This window comes from Aricia agestis, chromosome 17, assembly GCF_905147365.1.
Source record: "Aricia agestis chromosome 17, ilAriAges1.1, whole genome shotgun sequence".
NCBI lineage: Eukaryota > Metazoa > Arthropoda > Insecta > Lepidoptera > Lycaenidae > Aricia > Aricia agestis.
The window spans coordinates 8,346,565-8,369,922 of NC_056422.1; the positions used below are offsets into that span (position 1 = coordinate 8,346,565).

The window sequence follows — 23,358 nt, forward strand, 5'->3', positions numbered from 1 at the left end:
TATGGGACTTATGTCAAAATTACAAAAAAAATCAAGTAGGTATGTAATGTAATAATATTAACTAGACATCGCCCAATGGTCGAAATTCGACCTTAATTTCAACGACATTAGGATTACTACCTATACTTTGTAAAAAATATTGACTTTATCATTTTTTTTTTTCAACTCTTGTCTCTAGGACTTAGCTAATCTCAGACTGGCAGTGTAAGCATTGTTTAATAGAATCTTAGATTCAATAAAAAAAAACTAATCCATTTTCAATTTGTCGACTTCAACTTGTTGTCAACAGACTTCAACCATAAATAAAAGAGTATAATTCGTATGTATAGGCTTGTCACTCAAAAATTTGTCATTTCTCATGTGTGTGTGTTGTTGTGTGTGTTATGTTTTATTTGTTAAAAAAATGTATGATAAAAGCATAATTTCAAAATAATATTAGCTCGATGCACTCCTTCACCATATAAACTATAACTGTGCAAAATTTCATGCATCTACGTTTCCCCATTTTTCGTAAAAAGGGTTACAAAGTTTTTCGTTCGCGTATTAATATTATGATATCTCTGAGTGTGGCAGCTAGATAGGTTTTTTGTTCTAATGAACCTATTTGAATATTCGTTTGCATTCGTATTTCAAATTATTAGACTGAAAACTTTTAACAAAATAACCAAGCTCCGTCCTATTTAACCTGAAATTTCAGTGTGTACAATGAGATATGCTTAACTAGTTTGTTTTATTGACAAGAATGTAAGTTAGGATTTCTACATACTTAAACAAAATTATCATTAGAATCTCACAAACAATGACATTATTATGAAGACTGTTTAATTTATAACTTTATACACAATATTTACGGGGTCAAGCGAATAGCTTATCATACAGCGAAGATAAATAATGTTATTTTTTACTAATAGTAATTATAAATCTGAACCCAAAGTTATTTTACGACTGTGAATATGTTAGAATAAGTTTTAATTTTAGATGTTCTGTATGGATTGTGTTGTGTACAAAGCAGTATGTACACAATTACAACATATCTGCATTTTAAACGGATATTTCAACCGAAGTTTAATTTTTGATAAATTTTTTAGCTTGTAAAAGTTACGTTTAAGACTGACTGAATTGGAATCTCAAAGTACCATGACATTCTGTATAACTGTAAGTATATTGTGCCATATTTTGTGCGCGTGCTATATTTTGACATGCGTTTAATGAAGCTTATATTATATACGGTAATACTTTTGTATCCTATTCAAAGATATCAGAAATCTTTTTATGCTAAAATTAAATTTATATGTACGACGGCTACATTCTGTAATGAACTTTTATGTTATGACATTTTTGATAATGTGTAAAATACGCGCAATTACATTAAATTGATATTATAATTGGGTACCTACTTAGTGAGTAAATTAGTTGTCTAATCATGAGAAATAACGTAGCCCTAGCACGGCCGTCAGTAGAAATGCGAAAGTATGGACAAATTGTGGAGATAAAGTTAAGGTAGCGTTCCGATCTTTTTTCGTTCCCGAAAATTCAATTAAAATGCCACTTTATGACAGACTATAGTCCTAAAAATTCAAAAAATATCCTACTCTATGACATATACTATAGTCTGTCATAAAGTGGCATTTTAATTGAATTTTTGTCGGTCGCGATTGGCCGCAGTAAAGATCGGAACGGCGGCACCTTTAGTTTATGTCCACAGTTTGTCTATACTTTCGCATTTCTTCTGGTGGCCGTGCTAGGGTTACTAGTGTTACTATGTAGCCCATAAAGTTAATATACCTAGCGGAATAGAGAAACAAAGGCCTGAGCAAGAGAGATGTCACTATCCGTAACACTGCGTGGTAAAAAGAGACGTTCCAGCCCATGTCGGTTTGATTGGAAATGAAACTGCGGATGCGCTTGCCAAGAGTGCAGTTATGGATGGTCCCGTAGCCTGTACTAAACCTTTTGTAAATGAGATTCATCATCAGATTAAGCAGAAGGCGCTCGAAAAATGGGAATACCATTTTGGTGAGGAACTACAAAGAGGTGTTGGAATTTGGTACGGAACCATCCAGAATAAGCCAGTGTGGGAGCCATGGTTTATTTCGTGTAACTTGTCGAGAAACTTGTTGGTGTCAGCCTTTAGATTGCGATCTGGGCACATTCCAGCAAACCAATTTTGCCACTTGGTTGGAATTAAGCCTTCGCCTAATTTCGATGTGTGCGAGAAGCCGGAAGACCTGTATCATGTTTTGCTGGAGTGTGCTCGGACTGCAGAGCTAAGATCAAGGCTCTTAGGTGACTTTGGCTGCCTGCACAATGGACGGATCAACAGTGTACTTTCGGAGCCGTTGTCCCCAGAGGCAATCAAATTATATAATTATTTGGATCTGTCCCTTTTGTAGGGAACACTGTGTTCACCTATGAGGCTGACATTGACACTGTGTGTTAAAAGCCTCTGTAAAATAAAAAAATATTAAAAAAAAAAAAAAAAAGAGACGTGTGATACATGACAGCAGCATTTTTTTTTGACGTTCAGTCGGCACGTGCCGCACGTTGACAATTTAATCTCATAGAAATCACGTTCAATCATGCTTGTGTAAGTGTATACGTACACATATTTTTTACACACAGATGAAACCAATTTCGGTTACGTTTGACAGCTCGAGATTGTTGCTCTATTCCCCTAGAATTTGCATTGAATTGACCGATTTGAATGATGTCTCACGCAATTGAAGTCTGCCAAATCTATTCAAATTTAGAAATGCGTATGCGCGTCGCGTTGCGGTCTGAATTGATCCTGTAGGTATCAGGCGCGGTCGCAGCCTGAAGTTTTGGAGAGGGTCACTCACTAGTCACTACACTAAAATTTTATCGCTTAAATAGGATAACTAGAAATTTCCTTTTATTATTTGGCAAGATTTTGAGATTTTTCAATTTGACCTTAAATTTTGGGGACGTGTCCCCTGTGACCCCTTCGGACCGCGCCTGGTAGGAATAGGTTAGTCGAAACGATTGAATAGGAGTAGTACGGGAGCCCTAGAACAACATTTTTATAATAACTATCAAGCTAATTTTTGTGAGTACCGTTATTTTGATAAGACGAACAACATTTTTATTTGCGAATAATCTCGAAAGTGGTAGCTAACAGAGATAGAAAGGATTTCATACTTTGACTTTATGATCCTAAAATATGGATTGTTCTATTTGTAGGACAATGTTACTCTTAAATTATATAACTATTAACCTATCAATATCCAAAAATCTGCTTGTTAGGGTTTCGTTTTAGGGTTCAATAGTCAACCAAGTTTTGTTGATTACAGAACCCTATAACGGAAAAATCATTCAATCATCATCAACGGAAACCACTAGAAAAATCTTAAAATTAGGGGGTAGGTCCAAAAAAAGGATGCAAACTCCTTCATACGTTAAGCGCTACTGGTACTATGACGTTAAAAACAATTTTTTAAATTAATTTTATTGTCAAATCATATTTGAGATATTGATTGTATCTATTTTATGTACAACATTTGAATTCGCGGTTGTGATAACTTTCTCGTGAGGCTCAGGCGATGTCTGCTTGGTACTGTTAAAAATCTGCTAGCTGTTAGTTTGTATATTAGCATTAAAGTCATTTTTTAAATAAATTTGTATTTCATAGGTGGAACATTTTTTATTTACTTATCCCCAATGATGTTTTATTAAAGATGGCGTATGCGGTCCTCAGAATTTGTCAGGAACAAATTCTGAGGACCGCTTTGTATGACTTTGTACGACATATAGACCTCTGGTATACCTGCCTCTGGTATACCTATAAATTACAACAATGAATGCGACAGATAATACGTTACGAATTATATAGAAAAGGATTGCTATATACTTTGAGTTGCACATCGGCACGCATGCGCGATTATTCTGTCCTTATCACGCTGCAGTTGTCGTCCGTATTTTCTATCCTTTTTTTAGTGTTAGCGGATGTCAATGGACAAGCTACATGATAATATATTTATTTAATTAAGTATATTATGTTAGTCACTATTTATAATTTTAATAAGTGATTATTAATATTTTAAATATTTATATTACTTACTTATTAATATTTTAAATATTAATAAGTAAGGTACTTGATTTTGACAATTAGTTAGTTATAAATGGGTGGGAGGATTATTTGCTTCCGTTATAACTGCCTAAAATATGAGAACCACATTAATTAATATTTAGAATTATGTACTTAACTTATTCTTAGCCATCCTTAATTTTAATGTATTTCTTTATGATTTTGCTATATCTGAATTGTCAACGGAAGTTCGTTTCTTTTGTGTAAAATGGTATAAAAGCCAGCCATATTGCATTGATTGATTCATTCTGTAATTAACTTTGAGACATGTAAGGTAAAACTCTGCTCGAATAAATATCGCTCAATGTATAATTCAAGACTTTTACTATTCTCTAACATTAGTTTAATATTTTGTATTAAATAATTTGTCGATAATGTTGGAAAATATCCAAATAAAAATTAATTACTAGATGTTTTCATGTACTTACTTGTGGTACGTAACTTTTTCATCCTTTTTTACCTTAAAACTATAATTTTTGCATTTCCTAAAAACGCAGCTTAGCATTTTAAGTCAAATACGTGACACAATGATATTCTAACGTGACACCTCATCGCTCACTCGCTGCCAACATGCAACTAATTCAAAAGAAGGCACTTACCTTGATTTGGCCGTATCAGACTGTACGCGCTAGTGCGATATCTACCTTTTTTTATAATAGAATATCATAGCTTATCCATAATTTTTATAACAATAATATGACATTCATACAATGTTTATTCAAGTTATGTCGTAGGACTGTGCATACAGGGAATAGATAAATTTCAAAAAATTGTATTTTTCTTCTTTCTTTATTCAACAAAGTAAATACAGCAACCATATGTCATACTTGTACAGAGAGAAACTAAATAAAACTAGCAGTACCTAGTTTAATCTATTGCGTGATATCGGTTAAGGTACACATGCACGAGTAGTGACCAGTCACTATTCTTGTCTATTACTTATTTAGAGCCTGTTTCATAATTTTACCACCAGTGAAAGTAGTACGGGAGTTGGGAGCCCTAGAACAAATCTTTTTTTGATTATTATCAACCAAATTTTTTGTGAGTACTTAGCTTTATTTTGATAATCATCTTTCAAATGCATCTTATCAAAATGAAGCTACTCACAAAAAATTAGCTTGATAGTAATAATACAAAAATTTGTTCTAGGGCTCCCATACTATAGCTTATTCAGTAATCAGCTACTGCTATACTTCATGCTGACCGACAGACACAAAAGTAGCAGATAACCAAAATAAGTATTTGTTACTTATTAGGATATTGTGAAACAGGTTCTTAGTCTTAATTACTGCAGGTACATAAAATAATCTACGAGTGAGCTTACACTTTAACAATATTCTTCTACCCAGCAGGTGATTTAAACGAACTTTTCTTAAAACTATTTGTCTCGCTACCAAATAAGGATGGAATAATAAAGCCTTGATTACACTATTAATCACAGACACCATATTATTATTTGAAACAATATTGAGACAGGAAGTATACAATTTTTAGTAAGAACACTTTTTCAAGTTGAAAAATGTTTAAGAATTTTAACTCGAGCCCACATTCTCAAACCCACTCATATACATGTATATGTGAGTGTGTACACATAAAATACTATGTTTCTGTACAGCACGACGGGTATAAGAGAACGCAGGGCGAGTCAGATGGCTCCGTATACATTTTAATATAAAGTCTGTGATTAACAAATATGAAAAGCATCTATGTAATATAGATAATGTAAAATGTGTATAATGTACTTTTGATTTATTCCTAATCACAGACATAGCTTAAGTGGCAAGATAAAAGTAGACCAAGTAAGGAACATAATAACTTTAAAGATAATTTTTACTGTCACGGTGAGGACGGGTGACAATGTTAAGTAGCAGTGTGTTTCCGGTGAAATAAAAATAACCTTTAAAATTATTATCGGTAAAAGCTAACATAAATATAACATGCAAAAAAATCAGGAACAATATTTTATTACTTAGAATAAATTAATAAAAAAAAGGAAATAAAATTTAAAAACAAAAACAACTATGTATCCCTGTACATATAAGTATCTAGATTGCACAATTAAAGAGTCTTTGGCGCTTAAACTAAGTTTATAAAATCACAAAATCACGTCAAAAATTATCTTGTCTAGCAAAATCATTTGATAAATTTCAAACTAATTTGCAAAGTAAACGACGGCCTACGATGAAGCACTTTGCAGTTGCAGTCACAAGCACTGGTGGGTAGAAAATATCCGCATCTGTCAATATACAAAACTGTAAATCAACTTGACAGCCTATATTTTTTATGACTGCAACCGTCAAAGATGCTGGTCTGACGTGCTCAATTTAATTAATGTAACTAACAAGTCCATCGGACATGCAACAATTATAACTAAATATGAACTATCACAACTGTCCCCAGTCTTTAAGTGGGCCGCGCCTTCCTTATATTCTTCTTCTCCGTTTCTGTGAAGCCGAGGATATTCTCTATCGCGTTTAGGTGACCCTGGTGATTCTCTGGGTCTGTGAGAAAGTAGTAGATGGCCGACTTGAGGAACTGCAGGGTCACTTCGGGGTCAATGTTGGTCTTGGTACCCTTCTGCGACTCAACAATGCGACGGTACATGGCCTGAAATAGAAGACAGGATATTAAAAATACAGCTACTTTTAACTGTTATAACAATAATCAGTCTATTCGCGTTAAGAGTGCAGTGAATCTATAATGTTTATCAATAAAGAGCGCAGATGATTCACTGCCTTCTTATTGCAAAACAGACTAATATGCTGAAGTATCTACATTCATGCAGCATGTAAAAGGACGGAACATTTTCTAAGTTACACTGTAAAAGACTTGATTGTACTATCAGAAAAGTTGATTCCTATACAAATCGGGGACCTAAGTAGTTTGTTTGCGTTACGTCAAACCCAGCTGACACATCACAATTAACATTGAATTGACATATTCGACCAAATAACGTTGGTCTGTCAATTGCATAGGAATCAACTTCCTCGATGGTACCTTTGACATTTAAATACCGAAATCCTATATTAAATGCTAATATAAAAAATGCTAATAATATCATAAATTATTTTATTGTTAGTAAATTTCTTAATTAATGCATATTAGACAGGATTAGATTTCATTATTAGCATATTCTGTTAGAAAATTGCAATTCTGAATTCAATACTGTTTCTATTTTTCTGTTTGAATTGCAGATTTTTTAAAAATAACTTTCATTAAATTACTTACAAGTAGTTTTGTTTTTCTTATGTTTAATATATTCCCGTTTAAAACTATCTGAAATCTTATCTCAAAGCTATCTATTTGTCTCTTTTACTTACATAGGTACAAATGATGTAAATGAATGTGTTAGTGATTATTATCTATACCAGGTATATTATTATGTTTATTTTTTCTTCTATACGAGACAAGTACGAATGAAAGAGACAGTGTTAGGTCAAAATCAAATAAAATTATTGTTATTCAAAATGAATTTTATACAAAAGTACTAAGAAGTACGTGCTTCGCGAAGGCCTACATAAATTTTAGTGTAGCGTAGCTTCTTATTAGAAGTTATCTAATAATAATGTAATAGAAAATAAAAATTCTTACAGATAAAGTTTTGTACTTAATTAAAAAAATATGAAACATGCACATTAGAAATAAGACTTACACCTGCATCTTAGGTTCCTAATAAAAGCTAATAACCAAAAGAGGCTATTTCATTAAAATGCATGCAAAGCGTTTTGTAAAATAATATATTATCCTGTACCAAGAAAATAGGATAACAAAGCGATTCAAGAAGCTTCGTTTTTATGACAAAAGTTGTTCACCTATTTATACAAATATTAATGATTGGGTACATGTAAACAAAAATGATTATTTTTGCAACCATGATTTTTTTTAAAAAATTTAAAAATTGTTTGCATCTACCCCACAACTTAAAAATCTTTGAAATTATCTACAATGCCGCTCCCTCCCTGCTTTTTACAATTGGAATATATTGCATTTCTAATTTCTTAAAATATTGTAGAAATGAGCCACATGCATATTTCTACAAGGAATTTGATTGCAAAATTAATACTTACCGATTCAAAACAGACAAAATACAAAATAAATTAAAAGTATAAGCTTAAATAACTTAAGAATGTGTAAAGTTTAAACTATAATACTTTTACGTCAAAACCTGTAAATCTACACATGCAATGCATTCCAAATTCTAGTTTCTCCTGTGCGTCTAAGCAACGTGATAATTAAAAAAAACTATAAGCATGGTCCCTCCGATGGCTATATCCGACCTTGCGCGCTCCTAGGACCCATAAAGAAACAGCCTCCTTTGCACTTAGAAGTACTTGAGACTTAGTAGTTCGGTCCGCTTTGAATTCAGTATCCTGTAATGCACTACATGTTAGGCGAGTCATGTTAATAGCGTTTACATGCTTGCTACAGTTAAACCCTATTTTTTTAATTGGAAAATGTTAAAATGTGAAAACACCTGGACATGGCGAAAATATCGTGCGTTAAATTTTACAAAAAACATTTTTCACTTAATGACTTTCATTGAAGATATTTTTGTGAACATACTTATTATAATTTGACATTTTATTTATAAAAATATTGCGGACCAATAAAAAAAAGAATACACAAGTGAATGGTGGCAATGCCTCATGAAATTTACATTATGAAAATATATGTATTTTGATCCATCGATTGCATTAATTTAAATGCAATTTTCAATTGCAAGTTTCAAGAATTAAGATTAAACAATTTTATGTTAGGATGTATGTCTACTTGATTGTTAATAATATAATAATAGTATAAAATTAAGTAATTAAGTAATATGTTATGATAATGACTCACTCGGACATTCTCGAGCTCAGTCTGAGTGATCTGCAGTTGCTCAAGAAGCTCCTCAACAGACACTCGGTTCAACTGACTCGGGCCTGCTTCTGGATCACCCTCCTGTAACATAAAATAGAACATACTGAATGTTTTAATAAAATATACAAGATGAGCAATACCTTTTAACACTGTCATAATATAATCTTATATCTTTAAAGGAGCAATTTTATAATTATAGTTGTAAGTAGTAAGTTTATAATTATACGCAATGTAGTGTATTTACTATTACTATTTAGGGTAATTAAAGGGCTTAAAATTGTATCCCTAATTATATATACATAAAACCTTTGATGTGTGACCAGTACAAGCTGTAGTTAAAATAATGTCTGTTTAATGACTTTAACCTTGGAGTTAGCAATAATGCAATCACTATAAGCATGAGAATGTTTTTGTTACTCAATCACATTGATAAAAATTATCAAGATACATGCATAAGTACTTGATTAGTATTATTCATTGCAGAATAATTGAGCAAGTATTTGAAATATAAAGGTTTTTTTACCTTTTCTAACTCAAATTTAGCAGCTTCCATTCCTTTATTATACATCTGCAGGTAGACAGCACGATGCCTACTGTCATCATCTTGTAATTGTTTGCTAGCTTCTTCCAATTGTTTCTCGAGAGAGTGAATTTTTTCCTTTGCCTGCTCATAGTTTGGAAGAAGCTCACAATATCTAGTGTTTACGTCAGCTAACTTCTGCAACAGTGCTTCTACTTTATCATTATGGGCTTTCTTTAGTTCCTGTGTCTCGCCGACATGTGCTCTCATAACATCCTCTATTTTCTTCTCATAAAATGATATTAAGCTGCGTCGCTCCTCTTCGCTATCTAATTCTTCTGTCATGCATGACGCCTCATGAGTGAGCATGAGCACAGATTCTTTGGAGTGTAAGGATGAGTTTGTGAGATCATCAAAGTGTCCGGAGTCAGTAAAGGAACTTTGCATTTCATTTCTACAGCGGGTTGGAGTCTGTTTGAAGATTGGGCTATCGGTGACATCGTAGGCCCTGTGACTCTCCTGGCAGCTGTCTCTTCCATCAGCTTCATCCTCATTATTCTCCTTGATGGTCACAACTTCACTTGAATTTGATTTATCATCGGGAGAGATTATTGAAGCCTTGTAGAGACGCAACTCAACAACCTCTTTAGTCAGGTGAAAAATTTCACTGTCCTTCTTTTCCAAGTCTTTTTTTGCCTGACTGAGCAAACTTTTAAGTCGCCGTATTTGTTTTTGGGCCCGCTGAGTGGGAGTGAGATATTCATCCCCGGCAAGGCCAGCATGAGAGGAGCAGTGCAGGACGTACCGCATTGATCGACCACTGAATGTAGTCCCATTGAATGGGGCATAGCCAGCGTCAATGGACGCTGCTGTTGCGGCGCTTCCGTAACTGTGCAAAGATTCATCATCGGGCAAGTCTTCGGGTGATCCAGGTGGGGTATGTGCAGAATCTGTCATGCTCAGGTGCCTATCGGTACAATCTTGATTTTTTAAACAGGATTTCTTTGTCTTTTGGCTATTGCAGTTAAATGACTGAAATATAATAGTTAACACTTTAAAAAAGCTGCATAAATAAAATCAAATTTTATTTGTTATGGGTACTAGGTATTAACAGATGGAAAACATACAATTTCCTATTATGCAGAACAATGGAGCGTGGCCTATTTATAATGGTCGAGTTCCTTGGCCTCTGTGCCAAGAATTAATCCTTTAAATAAAATATTAAAATGTCTTACGTGGCTGCGTTGACGATGGCTTGGCTCCGGTAGACGAGAGCCATCGTTTCGTTGTTTCTGATTAGTACTTTCCGTGATTATTGGAATTAATCTCCTGGTGGACAGAGGTGATCGCTGCACCATTTTCTCACCGCGCAGCCGCAGTGAGGAAGCGCGGCGAAAGTTGCCAATGACATTTCCCGCGCAGCAGTGATCCTCGTCAAAGTCAGAAACTTGTAAACTATAATTATTCTTTTTCATTTTTTGTTATTCACATGGACGCAGAGTGCTGAAACCCAAACATATGTTGATAAGCCGACTTGCACAGATTACCGACTTGCGACACGAAATTGACATTTGTGAAATAATAATCAAAACAATACAGATGACAGAAGTTGACAGAAGTGAACCGTGGAAGTAAACACCGCCTAGATATAAAACGACTGCAATACATCCGCTATCCATATTGCATCCATAAAATATGTTTTTATTACTTCTAAGTACTTAATAAATTAAATATTGTTACTCAAATATACATAAAATTAAAAATAATATTTTACAATAGACGGAAACAGGTTTTACAAAAATCACATTGATTGTGATTTGTGATCACTTAACATAGCGCCATCTATTGATGAGTAGTGTTAACGAAAGCGACTCGATTTGTAGTTTTTACAAACTTGCTGCATGGCTAGTGACCATATTGTATGCAATAGTTAGTCATCCGTACAAAACTGGAGTGAAAAGTAAGAGGCGTTACACATAATTAATTAGGAGTGAAATTACTGCACCTAAGCTTCGGCGAATAGATAACTAGGCGCGATATGCACAATTTTCACCATCGAGCACACTGCACATGCACATCTCATACTTTTTTAGGGTTCCGTACCCAAAGGGTAAAAACGGGACCCTATTAATAAGACTTCGATGTCTGTCCGTCTGTCTGTCTGTCTGTATTTCTTCAGGCGGTAACTCAAGAACAGTAATAGCTAGAGAGTTGAAATTTTCACAGGTTATGTATTTCTGTTGCCGATATAACAACAAATAGTAAAAACAAAATAAATTAAATATTTAAGGGGGGCTTTCATACAACAAACGTGATTTTTCAAACATTTTTTGCTCGGTATCAATGATGACAACAGATTGGCACTTGAATTTGTCATCATGGCATTGATTGTATTTATACTTTAATAATTAATAATAAAATTTTAATAAAATTAATAATTAAGGGGGTCTCCCATACAAAAATCACATTTCTTAGGGTTCCATACCCAATGGGTAAAAACGGGACCCTATTACTGAGACTTCGATGTCTGTCCGTCTGTCTCCAGGCTGTATCAAGAATGGTAATAGAGAGTTGAAATTTTCACAGATTATGTATTTCTGTTGCCGCTACAACAACAAATACTAAAAACAAAATAAATGTAATATTTAAGGGGGGCTCCCATACAAAAAACACATTTTTTGGCCTAGTATATACACTTCGTGCGCGAGTCCGACTCGCACTTGATCGATTTTTTACTATTTTTGCTCTATAATGGTGCGGAACCCTTCGTGCGCGAGTCCAACTCGCACTTGGTCGATTTTTTATTTTTATTTCCTAAGGCTGTGTCAATACTGTCAGTAGGAGTATTGTATTTTTTCACTAGTAACCAAAGCGCTAGTAACGAAATACAAAATAGGTACACAGTGCGTAAATATACGAAAATACGATAAGCGTTTTTATCGTCTGGGAAATTATGTTATGTGACCAATTTCAAAAGGAGTATAAATTACATTTTTTATTTACTTACATTTAATTTAGAGTCGAGATCATATTTTAAATATCTATTATATTATTGGCTATTTTATATAGGGTATATTTTAAGTGAGGTATTTAGTATTTACACAATAAAATCCGTGGCGCGTCCGTAGTCTGCTAACTATTAGGTGAAATAAGGATGACACAATGAAAATTGACATAATAGCTCCATGGTTTTGGGTCGTTGACTTATATCTAGGTTGCATCGTGCAGTGCGCTGTACGATGTTATTGCTTACGTGAACAATGTTTGTCGTTTTATGAGAATGGGTAAGGAAAATAAAACAGTCCCCCTAGAAATACGTAGCTTCACTCTAGATACGTAGTTTTTTTACAATGATGAAAAATATTTTTGTCAGTGCACCGCGACCTCAAAGAAAACCGGCTTGGCATTAAAAAAAAAAAAAATTATAGAGCTGTTTTAGAACAATAATTTGTTTTTTACTTTTCTTCGTTTAGCCAAAGGCCATGGGCGTTTTTTTTTTCTTTTTATATGAAATAAGGGGGCAAACGAGCAAACGGGTCACCTGATGGAAAGCAACTTCCGTCGCCCATGGACACTCGCAGCATCAGAAGAGCTGCAAGTGCGTTGCTGGCCTTTTAAGAGGGAATAGGGTACCCTCCCCTATTCCCGGAAGGAAAGCGAAGGGAATAGTTGAGGGTAGGGAAGGGAATAGGGTAGGGGTTAGGGGATTGGGCCTCCGGTAAACTCACTCACTCGGCGAAACACAGCGCAAGCGCTGTTTCACGCCGGTTTTCTGTGAGAACGTGGTATTTATCCGGTCGAGCCGGCCCATTCGTGCCGAAGCATGGCTCTCCCACGTATAAAACGACCGAGTACGTACGGCGTACCGAGAGGAAAATAAAACAGTCCCCCTAGAAATACGTAGCTTCACTCTAGATACGTAGCCCTTTTACAATGATGAAAAATATTTTTGTAGGTGCACCGCGACCTCAAAGAAAACCGGCTTGGCATTAAAAAAAAACAATATTATAGAGCTGTTGTTAGAACAATAATTTGTTTTTTACTTTTCTTCGTTTAGCCAAAGGCCATGGGCGTACCGAGGGGGGGGGGGGGGCAGCTGCCCCCCCCTGGATCATGTTGACGTCCGTACTAAGTATATTATCTAGTACTTTTATCTATAAAAATTAAAAATTAAGAACGAATTTTTGCCATTTGTTTGCAATACAATATTTTTACAACTAAAAATTATTAATTTTTTATTCTTTATAAACACCTAGCTTATGAAAAATCTGATTTGCCCCCCCCTGGCCCAGAACCTGGGTGATTTGCCCCCCCCCCCCCCCCCCTGGCACCAGAACCTGGGTACGCCCATGCCAAAGGCCTTTTTAGTTGGATGCAAGAACGTTTCAGAAACTTTAAACTGGGGTGAAGGCCGAAGCTACACGGCTTAAAATTTCAAAACCTTTAATAGATACCCATTTACGCTAATAAATATTTAAGCAATCAATATTTTTAAACAAAATGTGTACAACAAAAATCTTAGATGTCTCCTGTTACTTAAATCCGTTCCCGAACTTCCCTCTTTGCAGTCGGTTACACCTAGGTATAGGTCTGTGCCCTGTGGTTGTAACTGTCACGAGGGTCGCGGGTTCGGTTTCGCCGGCGCATGCCAACCTATTTCTGTTTATTGTCGTAGATATCGTGTTGTTAACCACTGCGGTTTCCCGCGAAACACTATTCGGTTGAGAAATCTTTAATGGTTAGGTAAATTTAATGCTAAGTACTCTCATTCGGGTTTACTCGTTCGAGCAATCACGTAGAGTAAAAACCACGGCTCGGGCTTTCGTCCACACATTCAGCATTACTCGATAGTTTTACTCCAAATCGAGTAAAAATTATCGTGTGGACGGCTCGCGTCGAGTAAGTTCGAAGTAAATTAGATTTATTTAATTATTCCATCGAGCCGGCTCGATGCGAGCCTTCGAGTTGTGAGTACTACTAGTTTACTCGATTTGGAGTAAAACTATCGAGTGAAACCGTATGTGAGTACTTAGCGTTTAAAAAGTAGCGCGCACCAGTCCCAGATTTACATTTTTTAATAAGTGTAGGCCATTTTGTTTCCGCCGCCCCCCCGTTGAATAATATGGTCCAATCTAAATAAACACTGCCTAAGCCTTCTAACGCTTTCCTAGGCTTATGATCTGTTTATATTATGTTAGGACTTAGAAGTCAGAGAATTCCAGAAGTTATTAGGAACAGATTATACGTCATATATTTAAAGTAGTTAGATAATATTAGAGCTATGAATTTATTAGTAAAGCACCATTTCACAAATGGCGAGAAAATGTTTATAGGTAGTAAGCAAGGGGTTTAATTAGAGTCCTTTCTTCCAAAATATTATACAACTGACAACTCTACCAAAGAGCTACCCTGTAACTTGTGTTAGCCAACAAAATAATTATATAACGTATATTTTGTACAGAAATTTAATCTGTATCAGGTTAATAAAATTATGCGTGCTATATTACGACACTTGCCCCAAAATTTTGAAATATACGGGCGCTTTCTCTGATTTTTGTATAAAGATACGGAACACTTTCTACTTACATTAATTTTATTGATCTGATTTTAAATTACAAATTAGGAAGTGGTTTTGATATTTCAACTTTATTTCCATTTATGATTAATAATTTATAAAATACGAACTTTTGCCCGCGGCTTCGCTCGCGTAAGAAGTATTATTATATAAAAACTTTCATCCCCTATTTTAACCCCTTGGAGGTGGAATTAATCAAAACCCTTTCTTAGCGGATGCCTACGTCATAATGTCTACCTGCATGTCAAATTTCATCCCGATCGGTCCAGTGGTTTGGGCTGTGCGTTGATAGATCACCATGTCAGTCACCTTTGAGTTTTATATACTTACTAGATGTCCCGCGCGGCTTCGCCCGCGTAAATTAGAAATTTTACAGAATCCGTAGGTACATTTTCCCATAAAAAATATTTCCCCCGTTTTTCCCACATTTTCCTGAGTTTCTTCTGTCGTATTAGTCTTAGAGTAATAATATAACCTTCTCGATAAATGATGAGTCTTACTCGATAAATGATCTATCTAACACTGAGATAAGTTTTTAAATCGGACCTGTAGTTTCTGAGATTGACGCGTTCAAGCAAACATACTCTTCAGGTTTATAATATTAGGTAGATATAGATTTTTTTTTAATTATCGCTTGACAAACTCGAGTCTCGATCTAAAAGACTATGAAATGGTATAATATGGTAGTGATGATGATGATGATGATGATGAAGAATGTAATTTGCATAGTAGCATATGCTTTCTGTTCTTAAAACAACGCCGAAACTCCCAAACTTGTATCTATAAAAAATCAGGAATTCTCTCAGCACCTTCCGAACCACGGTATACCAGGTATATCTCGGTGCAAAATCTTACTTGTTGGTAGCATATGCTTAGAATACTTCTCACGAAACCGAAGTCACCATATGTTTCCCTATAAGTTTTGAGGAGTTCCCTCGATTACTTATGGATCCTTCATCAGATCACCACTTTTCTGAATATAATACCAAATTGGGATGATACCCTATATACCAAAAGAAAAATTTTGAAAATCGGTTAACAAACGGCGGAGTAATCGTTGAATATAAGAAAACGAACATAACACCTCCCCCATTTTGAAAGTCGGTTAAAATTGTAGCCTATGTGTTATTTATTTAATATTTTAATCAGCACATGAATTGAATAACAAATTTTTTTTCAAATTAATCGTAGCACCATCTGTCAGGACAAACTAAAATTGAAATAGAATAATATTGAATGCGATGATAGCGCCGTCCGCCGGATCTAATGTAAAACATTCCAAAATCAACAACTCCTTATAAATAAGAAATTAATTGAAAAAACATTTTCCAGTAGACCAAACTGTAAATCTAAACCATTCTCGAATCTCCACGAACACACACAAAAAATTTCATCAAAATTGGTCCAGTCGTTTAGGAGGAGTTCAGTCACATACACACGCACACAAGAAATATATATATTAAGATATAGATATAGACAAACATCAATCTAACATAAAAAGTTAATAAAGCATTTTTAAATACTTAATTGCAGACAATATTATCTAATATCTAGACAAGACAAGAAAATACCCTTTTGGAGTTTGGACACTATAGAACTACAATAACATTCAGTATTTAATATTCACATACTCCTGTCCTAGGTAGACGTTTTTACTCGATAAGAAAAAAAAAACATGGTATTTAATTAGGTTTTAACTTAGAGGTTTTAGATTTAATAAGCATTATAAAACAATCCTCAGATGAAAATATTTTGGTGGTATTTTTAAGTAAGCCAATAATGTAGAGCACATATTATTATTATACTTAGTACCTAAGTACCTACTCCAAAGCAGAGGCTAAGTACTTAGAAATGTAACAAGAAAAGATGTTTTAGACTTGAATAATGAATATACATATAAGCACTATATCAATAATAAGCAGGTATTTTGATGATATCTTTGAGTCAGCCCGAAATGTAGAGCAGGCGCCTCGTTTCGAGTTTCAAACGCAACCTAATTAAATTATAAAACACACGTATAACACGTTCGTATAATTTTAAAACATAACCGTCATGTTACCTACTTATTCAGCTTACAACATTTTCTTCAAGTTGCACAATTCTGTAAGCAATAGTTTCTCATAGAATAATGAAACATTGTACACCAAGTTTTTACTGGTTTGTTCATAGCTATGAGAATTTGTTGTATATTGTCCCATACATCACCTTCTAGTAGTATGTAGAGAAATAGCTAAATTAAATTGAAGTTTTATTTTTGAAAATATTTGCGTGTCGAGATAATATTGTATCCGACAAAACATGAGCGCTATAATTTCACATTGTACCGTCTTATTGTTTATTAATACCATGTTTTTGAAAATAAACGTTCTTAAAGTACGTATCTATGCTCGGTTTCTGAGATTTCTTAACTAGAGTTTAACTTTCCAACAGAACTGTTGATTAGTTAACGTTTTGATGTTAGACCAAAAATGCGCAAGTGTGTTAGCTTTTCACGCTTGAACCATGAGACCAATGTTTATGAAATTTAGTTTCCAGGAGATACTTTAAGTCCCGGAACAGGAAAATGTACGGTTCCCGTGCGACCAATGAATTTCTGCGCAATCCAGAGTTGTGGGCATCAACTATTGCTGACCTAATAAGTAAAAGTATTTAGCTCTTCTTAAGAGTCCGTATACGAAATTTTGATGATTTTGCTTATTTAACAGACGTGATTTTACAATTAAAATACAGTATTTCTATAAGTTTTAATGTACAACATGTAAGATCATTAATTCAATTATCATCTAATGTTGGAGCTAGATTTTTTTTATTTTTTTTATGTAAGTATTTTTAAATAATCCAACTCAAACCCGCGACAGTTTTGTGATTTTTGCTGTAAAAGGTTTAGAATATCACCTGTTTATGGATTGTATTGACGTCTTAACGGTATGAAAAAAATACAATGTACTGTTGAGAAAGTCGTCTATACAATCTTGGAATTACTTTTTACCACTTTAATATGAAATAGTTGAGTAAAAAAAATATGTAACTCGGCAAAATTTTAGAGAAAATGGGCAAAGAATTGCTGTTAATTTCGGCAACTTGGAGCTGTAATTCATAAAAAGAAAACGACAGAAATAATCAATAGATAAAATTCTATCCAATTCGAGAAAAAAGAAAAAAAATTAAAAACAAATTGTGCCAAAAACACGATTCAAAACAACCTAAATATCAAGGCTGCCTTGCGGCGAGTAATATAATGTGAGTTTTAGGTTGTTTTGAATCGTATTTTTTGGCACAACTTGTTTTTTTTTCTTTTTTCTCGATTTGGATAGAATTTTATCTAAATAGATTATTTCTGTCGTTTTCTTCAAAATTTCGGCAAAATTTCGTATACGGACTCTTAAAAATCGTTTCGAAAATTACTTTTCGCCTTTTCTATACAGGACAATTCCATATGTGACTGACTCTACATTTGATACGACTTGCGTTTAATTTGTCATATATTATGGTTACTATCATGTTGTTAATATCAATTTTAAGATGGCTTTGTAGCAGATTAAACAAGTTAACTTATGCAGAAAAAATGGTGTACACAGTTGTTTTTAAATAGCATTTATTTAGTCAAACATAAACGTGACCGATACTACATGCAAAAGGAAGTCGTTTCCGAGAGTGTTTGTAAACACCAATAATCTTCCTCTCTGTGTGCTAAATAACTCTACTTTGTATTTTTATCGAAAGTGAATGAAACAAACTATTATAAAATGGTTACCTTATAACCTGTAAGTTTTTAAAAAAATATTTATTAGCAAAAGAAATTGTGACCGACACTACAGCCCAAAACGTAACCGACACTACACTCACTTTGTACAGGTAAAAGTCGGTAATTTTAAATGGCACCTTAAAATTTATGTATCTCAGCACGTACAATATGAACTCTAAAATTATATAATAGCAAATCAGTAATTAGTTAATTCATTAAAATGCTTTTTTTGAACTTAAACATCACAAAAACGAAATCACTAATAATTTGTAAAAAAACAACTCAACACGAAATCTTCTAAAAAACTATTAACCCAAGAGCCAGCGATAGGCAGACTTTCGTCTTTTTTTAAGCTAAAAATTTTCCATTATATGAGTCCTATAGAGGTAAGAACGACCAGACACTATGGAGTTTCGGTCGCTATCACTTTAGAAGGTTTCCAGTTCTGCAGGTCTGCCTTACGTTCAATAAAGTTTAAAGATCAATAATTTTATCTTATTTTCTTGCGATATCTGTAAGAATCTCATATTCTACTGCCAAATTTTTGTGACAATTGCTTCCTGTTTCCAGACATCGCAAAATTTTGGATTATATTTGACTTTGAGGTGGTCTGGCAGGTTCTTAAAATAATAATTTAGCGATCTGCTTCTCTCTCTCTGCTTTCTATAGCTATTTTCGCCATCTATCACCAAAACTAACAAACAAAACGCTACTTTTGGGCGTGATCAACTCTATAATGTGACTGACACTACAAAAATATTTTTTGTTTAGGTATTATAAAAGAAGATGACAAATTTTGAATGCCGGTATCATTTGAGTAACGGGGTCACGTAGGAAAGTTTCTAATTTTGTTGATGTAAAAGTAATTTTACTGTAGTTAAAGACAAAAGTAATGTTTTTTATGTGACCGACACTACAACTCGACACTGTTATCTTACAAGCCTATTATATATTTTTAAAAATGAATTTTCCCGAATCTCAAAAGCTATATCGGTATATAATTGTGTGAACAATCAGTGTGTAACAAAATATGACAAGAATTTAATATAGATAACGTGAAAACTAAGTCAAAACTTCATCACACAAAACACTCAGCCGAGCTCACGACATCATCTCTTAAATGGCAGCTTTTCTAGAAAAGTAATGCTTAGAAATTGTTGCTTCTATAAAATCTTACTAGTACCATAATGTTGTGACTATAATTAAGTATATTTAATACCAAAATCAGGTTATATTATAGATTTATTTTCTTAGTTTATGGTAGACTTTTACATGGCACTGCCCTACAGGCAACAAGAACGCAACCCTTGCTCTAACGAATATTGCTGGCAATTCCAAATCGATTTTATGAGTACCTGCAACTAATGATTTGGCTAATATAAGCTAGTTGGAATGTTTCCAACATAATGTTTCATGTCTGTAAAAGTATTAGCCTGATACGGTGCATTTCCAGCCTTTATAGCTTTACTAACTTGATTCATTATACTTAGCCATAATCATAATATGATTTAGTAAGTTTTCGTGCCTATGCACAAAAACTTGCTAAATGTATACTAATATTATAAATGCGAAAGTGTGTCTGTCTGTTAGCTATTCACGGCCAAACCGCTGTACCGATTTTGCTGAAATTTGGAATGTAGAAACACATAGGATACTTTGTATCGCTGAAAAATGTACAGTAGCCTCGAGATATAAGAATTTTGGCGCAACGGAGTTGCGGGCGTCATTTAGTGTTATGTTTAAATATGTATAAATAAAATAATTATTTATCATTTTGGTTTTTCGTATTCGTGGATTTACGAATGACAATTAAGCTATACGAGTTCCAAATGCTTAATCTTATTAGAATAGATATAATATGTAATGACATTAACACTGCTTCCAAGTTTGTAAATGGTCTGGTACAAAACTTAGGTTTAGATATTTAACTGACTGCCAAAAAACGAGGAGATTCTATGTCCGGGTGTAAATTTTTTAAGGAATTAAGGTTGAACTAAATTGTAATTTGGCTATATAATAAAAAAATGTATCTACAGCCGAACCTATAACCTCCTCCTTTTTGAAAGTCGGTTAAAAAAAAAACGGAGATTTTAGCTAGCATTTCCCTTTATTAACCAAATAATTCTGCTTTATAATCGTTTTGAGCATCAAATTTTTGTTTCAATTGGATTTTTTTATCTATAATTTATTAAAGTACGGGTTGCCTTCAAAAAACTGTTAATAAGTACCTACAGTCGATGTTTTTTACGAGTATTTTATGCTCTCTACTCTTCAAGGTTGCTATTGTATAGATTGTAATGTAAAAATCCATTACAAATTCTCGATTGTTACGAAACCGATAAGCAAAATATTACATGTAATTCAGTTAAAGTTACATGTATTTAGCTATATTCGGAATTTAATTGTTTGTGCTACAAAAATGATATTTATATATTAAACACATCTATATATAAAATAAAATTAATAGCCGTTATACTTACCTAGGTCTAACAACAGTTTGAATTGTTTTTGATAATAAAAAAATGGCAATTTCTTAAACTATATGAAAGTGAAATATTATTATAACTTGTATTTACAAGTTAACAAGATAAATTAAATAAGTAACAGAATGAAATATATTAAGTAAGTATATTAATCGCGCGCTATGTTTTCTACGACAAAATACTCACAAAATGTTTCGTACGTGTCATCCAACACTCCATAGAGAATAATCCAACACACACAATCAAAATTTGTCGGTCGCACTATATTCCGATGGAGTATTTATCGCACATTACATGGAGTAAACCATTCACTAGAACTTTTACGCCAAGAATGTTGCAGTACTGCGAGCGACTTGGTCGATTGTTACGCGAGTTGGTGCCGTCTCTAACGCCGCGGCGCGGCTTCGACGGCGCAACTGCTCAAACAAAATAAAGTTTTTCATTAATTTAATATTCGACCACCACTGCCAAAAATTTAAATATCGAACTTACATAATACAAAAGTTAAAAGCCATCTAGCGGTGGAAGGAGGAAGTTATTCGCGAATTTTTTGCGCAATTTAAAATACAATAGCGAATATGAATAGCGAATTATACAACGGTTATACAAAGTGTATCTGTTATTTGTTTACAAATAAACAAAATTGAATCTGTAGGTACTGTCAATGAAAAAATATCTTATTAGAATTATTTATAGCCTTTTGAAAATGTTATTGAAATTCTCTTTTGTTGATAAACAGTCGATTTAAGAAGCAAAGCATATCTAATCGGCGTAAAAAGTGAAAACATAGAGCGATAAAAGGAAAAGCGAAGTGAAATATGTTGCGAGTTTCCTGTGACATCAATCAACATGATCATTTTAGAAGTAGACATAATTAAGTATTATTATTTTACCAATGATGTTTTAACATAATATCATAGCCTTTTACTAAAATAATATGTTAACGCAGCGTATTCTACTCAAGGTCTCCTGTTTTGTCTGATAATATTATACTTTTCCAATGTGCTAGACAAATACAAGTCAACCTTATAGCTTTCGTTCGTTTTTTCTAAGATGTTTTTAAAAGTCTATTTGAACGTCATTGCGTTTAGTAAATATTTTTATTAGATTAGAAGATAGTATTTATTGTATACCTACTACCTAAGTATACAAAAGTATGCAGGTGCCTGATTTTAACTTTTGGCGCCCTTGTGCACTGAAAATGCTGTTCCATCATTAAAATTTATGATGGTTATGACTAAAAACCTAAAAGTAATGTAGTTTTGATATCTTAAGAAGAAGAGAGAAATGTATGAATTTAATTACGGCTTACAATTGTTCTATATTTGACAAACATTGCATGAATCTTATTTCCTGAATTATCTTTTAAAAACTTTTATATGATTAATTAAAATAATAAAAAGATCTACTCAAGATGGCATTAAAAAAATTCTCCGCTTTCCGAATTTTTCAGCCCTAGAAAATTTGCCGCCCTAGGCAAAGGGCTGGGCTAGTGCCCGCACTGCTACCACTAATAGTGCCTAACTATATAAATTTTTAGTAATGGTGATAATTTTATGCAGTTCTCCTCAAATTAAACTCTAGCAATAAACCAGTGTCAAAAATTAACGAATTGAATTTTAATTTTAATACTTACTAAAAATAGCTTTCCACCTGAGTTTCTCCAAATCTGCATCCAGTTTAAGAGCTACTCAGAATTTATTAATGCATCTCAAATTCTAATATATCTGTAAGCAGAAAGAAATACATTTGGAAAACATCAAAGCTAGAGTTACAAGAGATCTCGCGTCTCTACATATTGTGTAGAATTGAAATGTCTCTTAATTCGATTAGAGACATTTTATTCAACACTAGATGTTTCCCCTGGCGCTAAAATTTGTTGATCGCGCAGAAACCGTAATTTTTACCTAAGATGAAGTCTATCTTTTGCCCTATCCCGTGACTCAAATTATTTTTTCTAAGTAAGTATAAAGTACCAAATTTTATTAATTTTTTTCAGCTTTTCGAGCGTAAAGTGGTATTAGACAGATAGAGAGACAAACCGACATTTTGCAGTAATTCTAAAATAGC

The 23,358-nt window shown here is 33.6% G+C and overlaps 1 protein-coding gene across 2 annotated transcripts; it reads right to left on the bottom strand.

Moving 5' to 3' along the window:
- Positions 1-6,391: 6,391 nt before the first annotated feature.
- On the bottom strand, positions 6,392-21,686 carry LOC121735312 (uncharacterized protein YGR130C). Of its 2 annotated transcripts, XM_042126094.1 has the most exons (6): positions 21,475-21,686; positions 10,721-10,988; positions 9,489-10,517; positions 8,945-9,046; positions 8,383-8,475; positions 6,392-6,712 (listed from the first exon to the last, which is right to left on the bottom strand). In XM_042126094.1, exons 2-6 carry the CDS (start codon positions 10,958-10,960, stop codon positions 6,509-6,511), a joined length of 1,668 nt encoding a protein of 555 aa, XP_041982028.1. In that variant the 5' UTR covers positions 10,961-10,988; positions 21,475-21,686; the 3' UTR covers positions 6,392-6,508. The 2 variants fall into 2 exon arrangements, with proteins under 2 accessions (XP_041982028.1, XP_041982029.1); XM_042126095.1 differs by lacking the exon at positions 8,383-8,475 and having other exon boundaries at positions 21,475-21,683.
- Positions 21,687-23,358: the final 1,672 nt, after the last annotated feature.

What these genes read in the sequence shown, in the direction of transcription:
- LOC121735312 (XM_042126094.1), bottom strand. Translation starts at nt 10,960, where the DNA reads ATGAAAAAGAATAATTATAGTTTACAAGTTTCTGACTTTGACGAGGAT. An exon ending in GCCATCGTCAACGCAGCCAC is followed by an intron (nt 10,518 to 10,720) that starts GTAAGACATTTT and finishes ATTATATTTCAG; the next exon opens with TCATTTAACTGCAATAGCCA. An exon ending in CTAAATTTGAGTTAGAAAAG is followed by an intron (nt 9,047 to 9,488) that starts GTAAAAAAACCT and finishes TTTATGTTACAG; the next exon opens with GAGGGTGATCCAGAAGCAGG.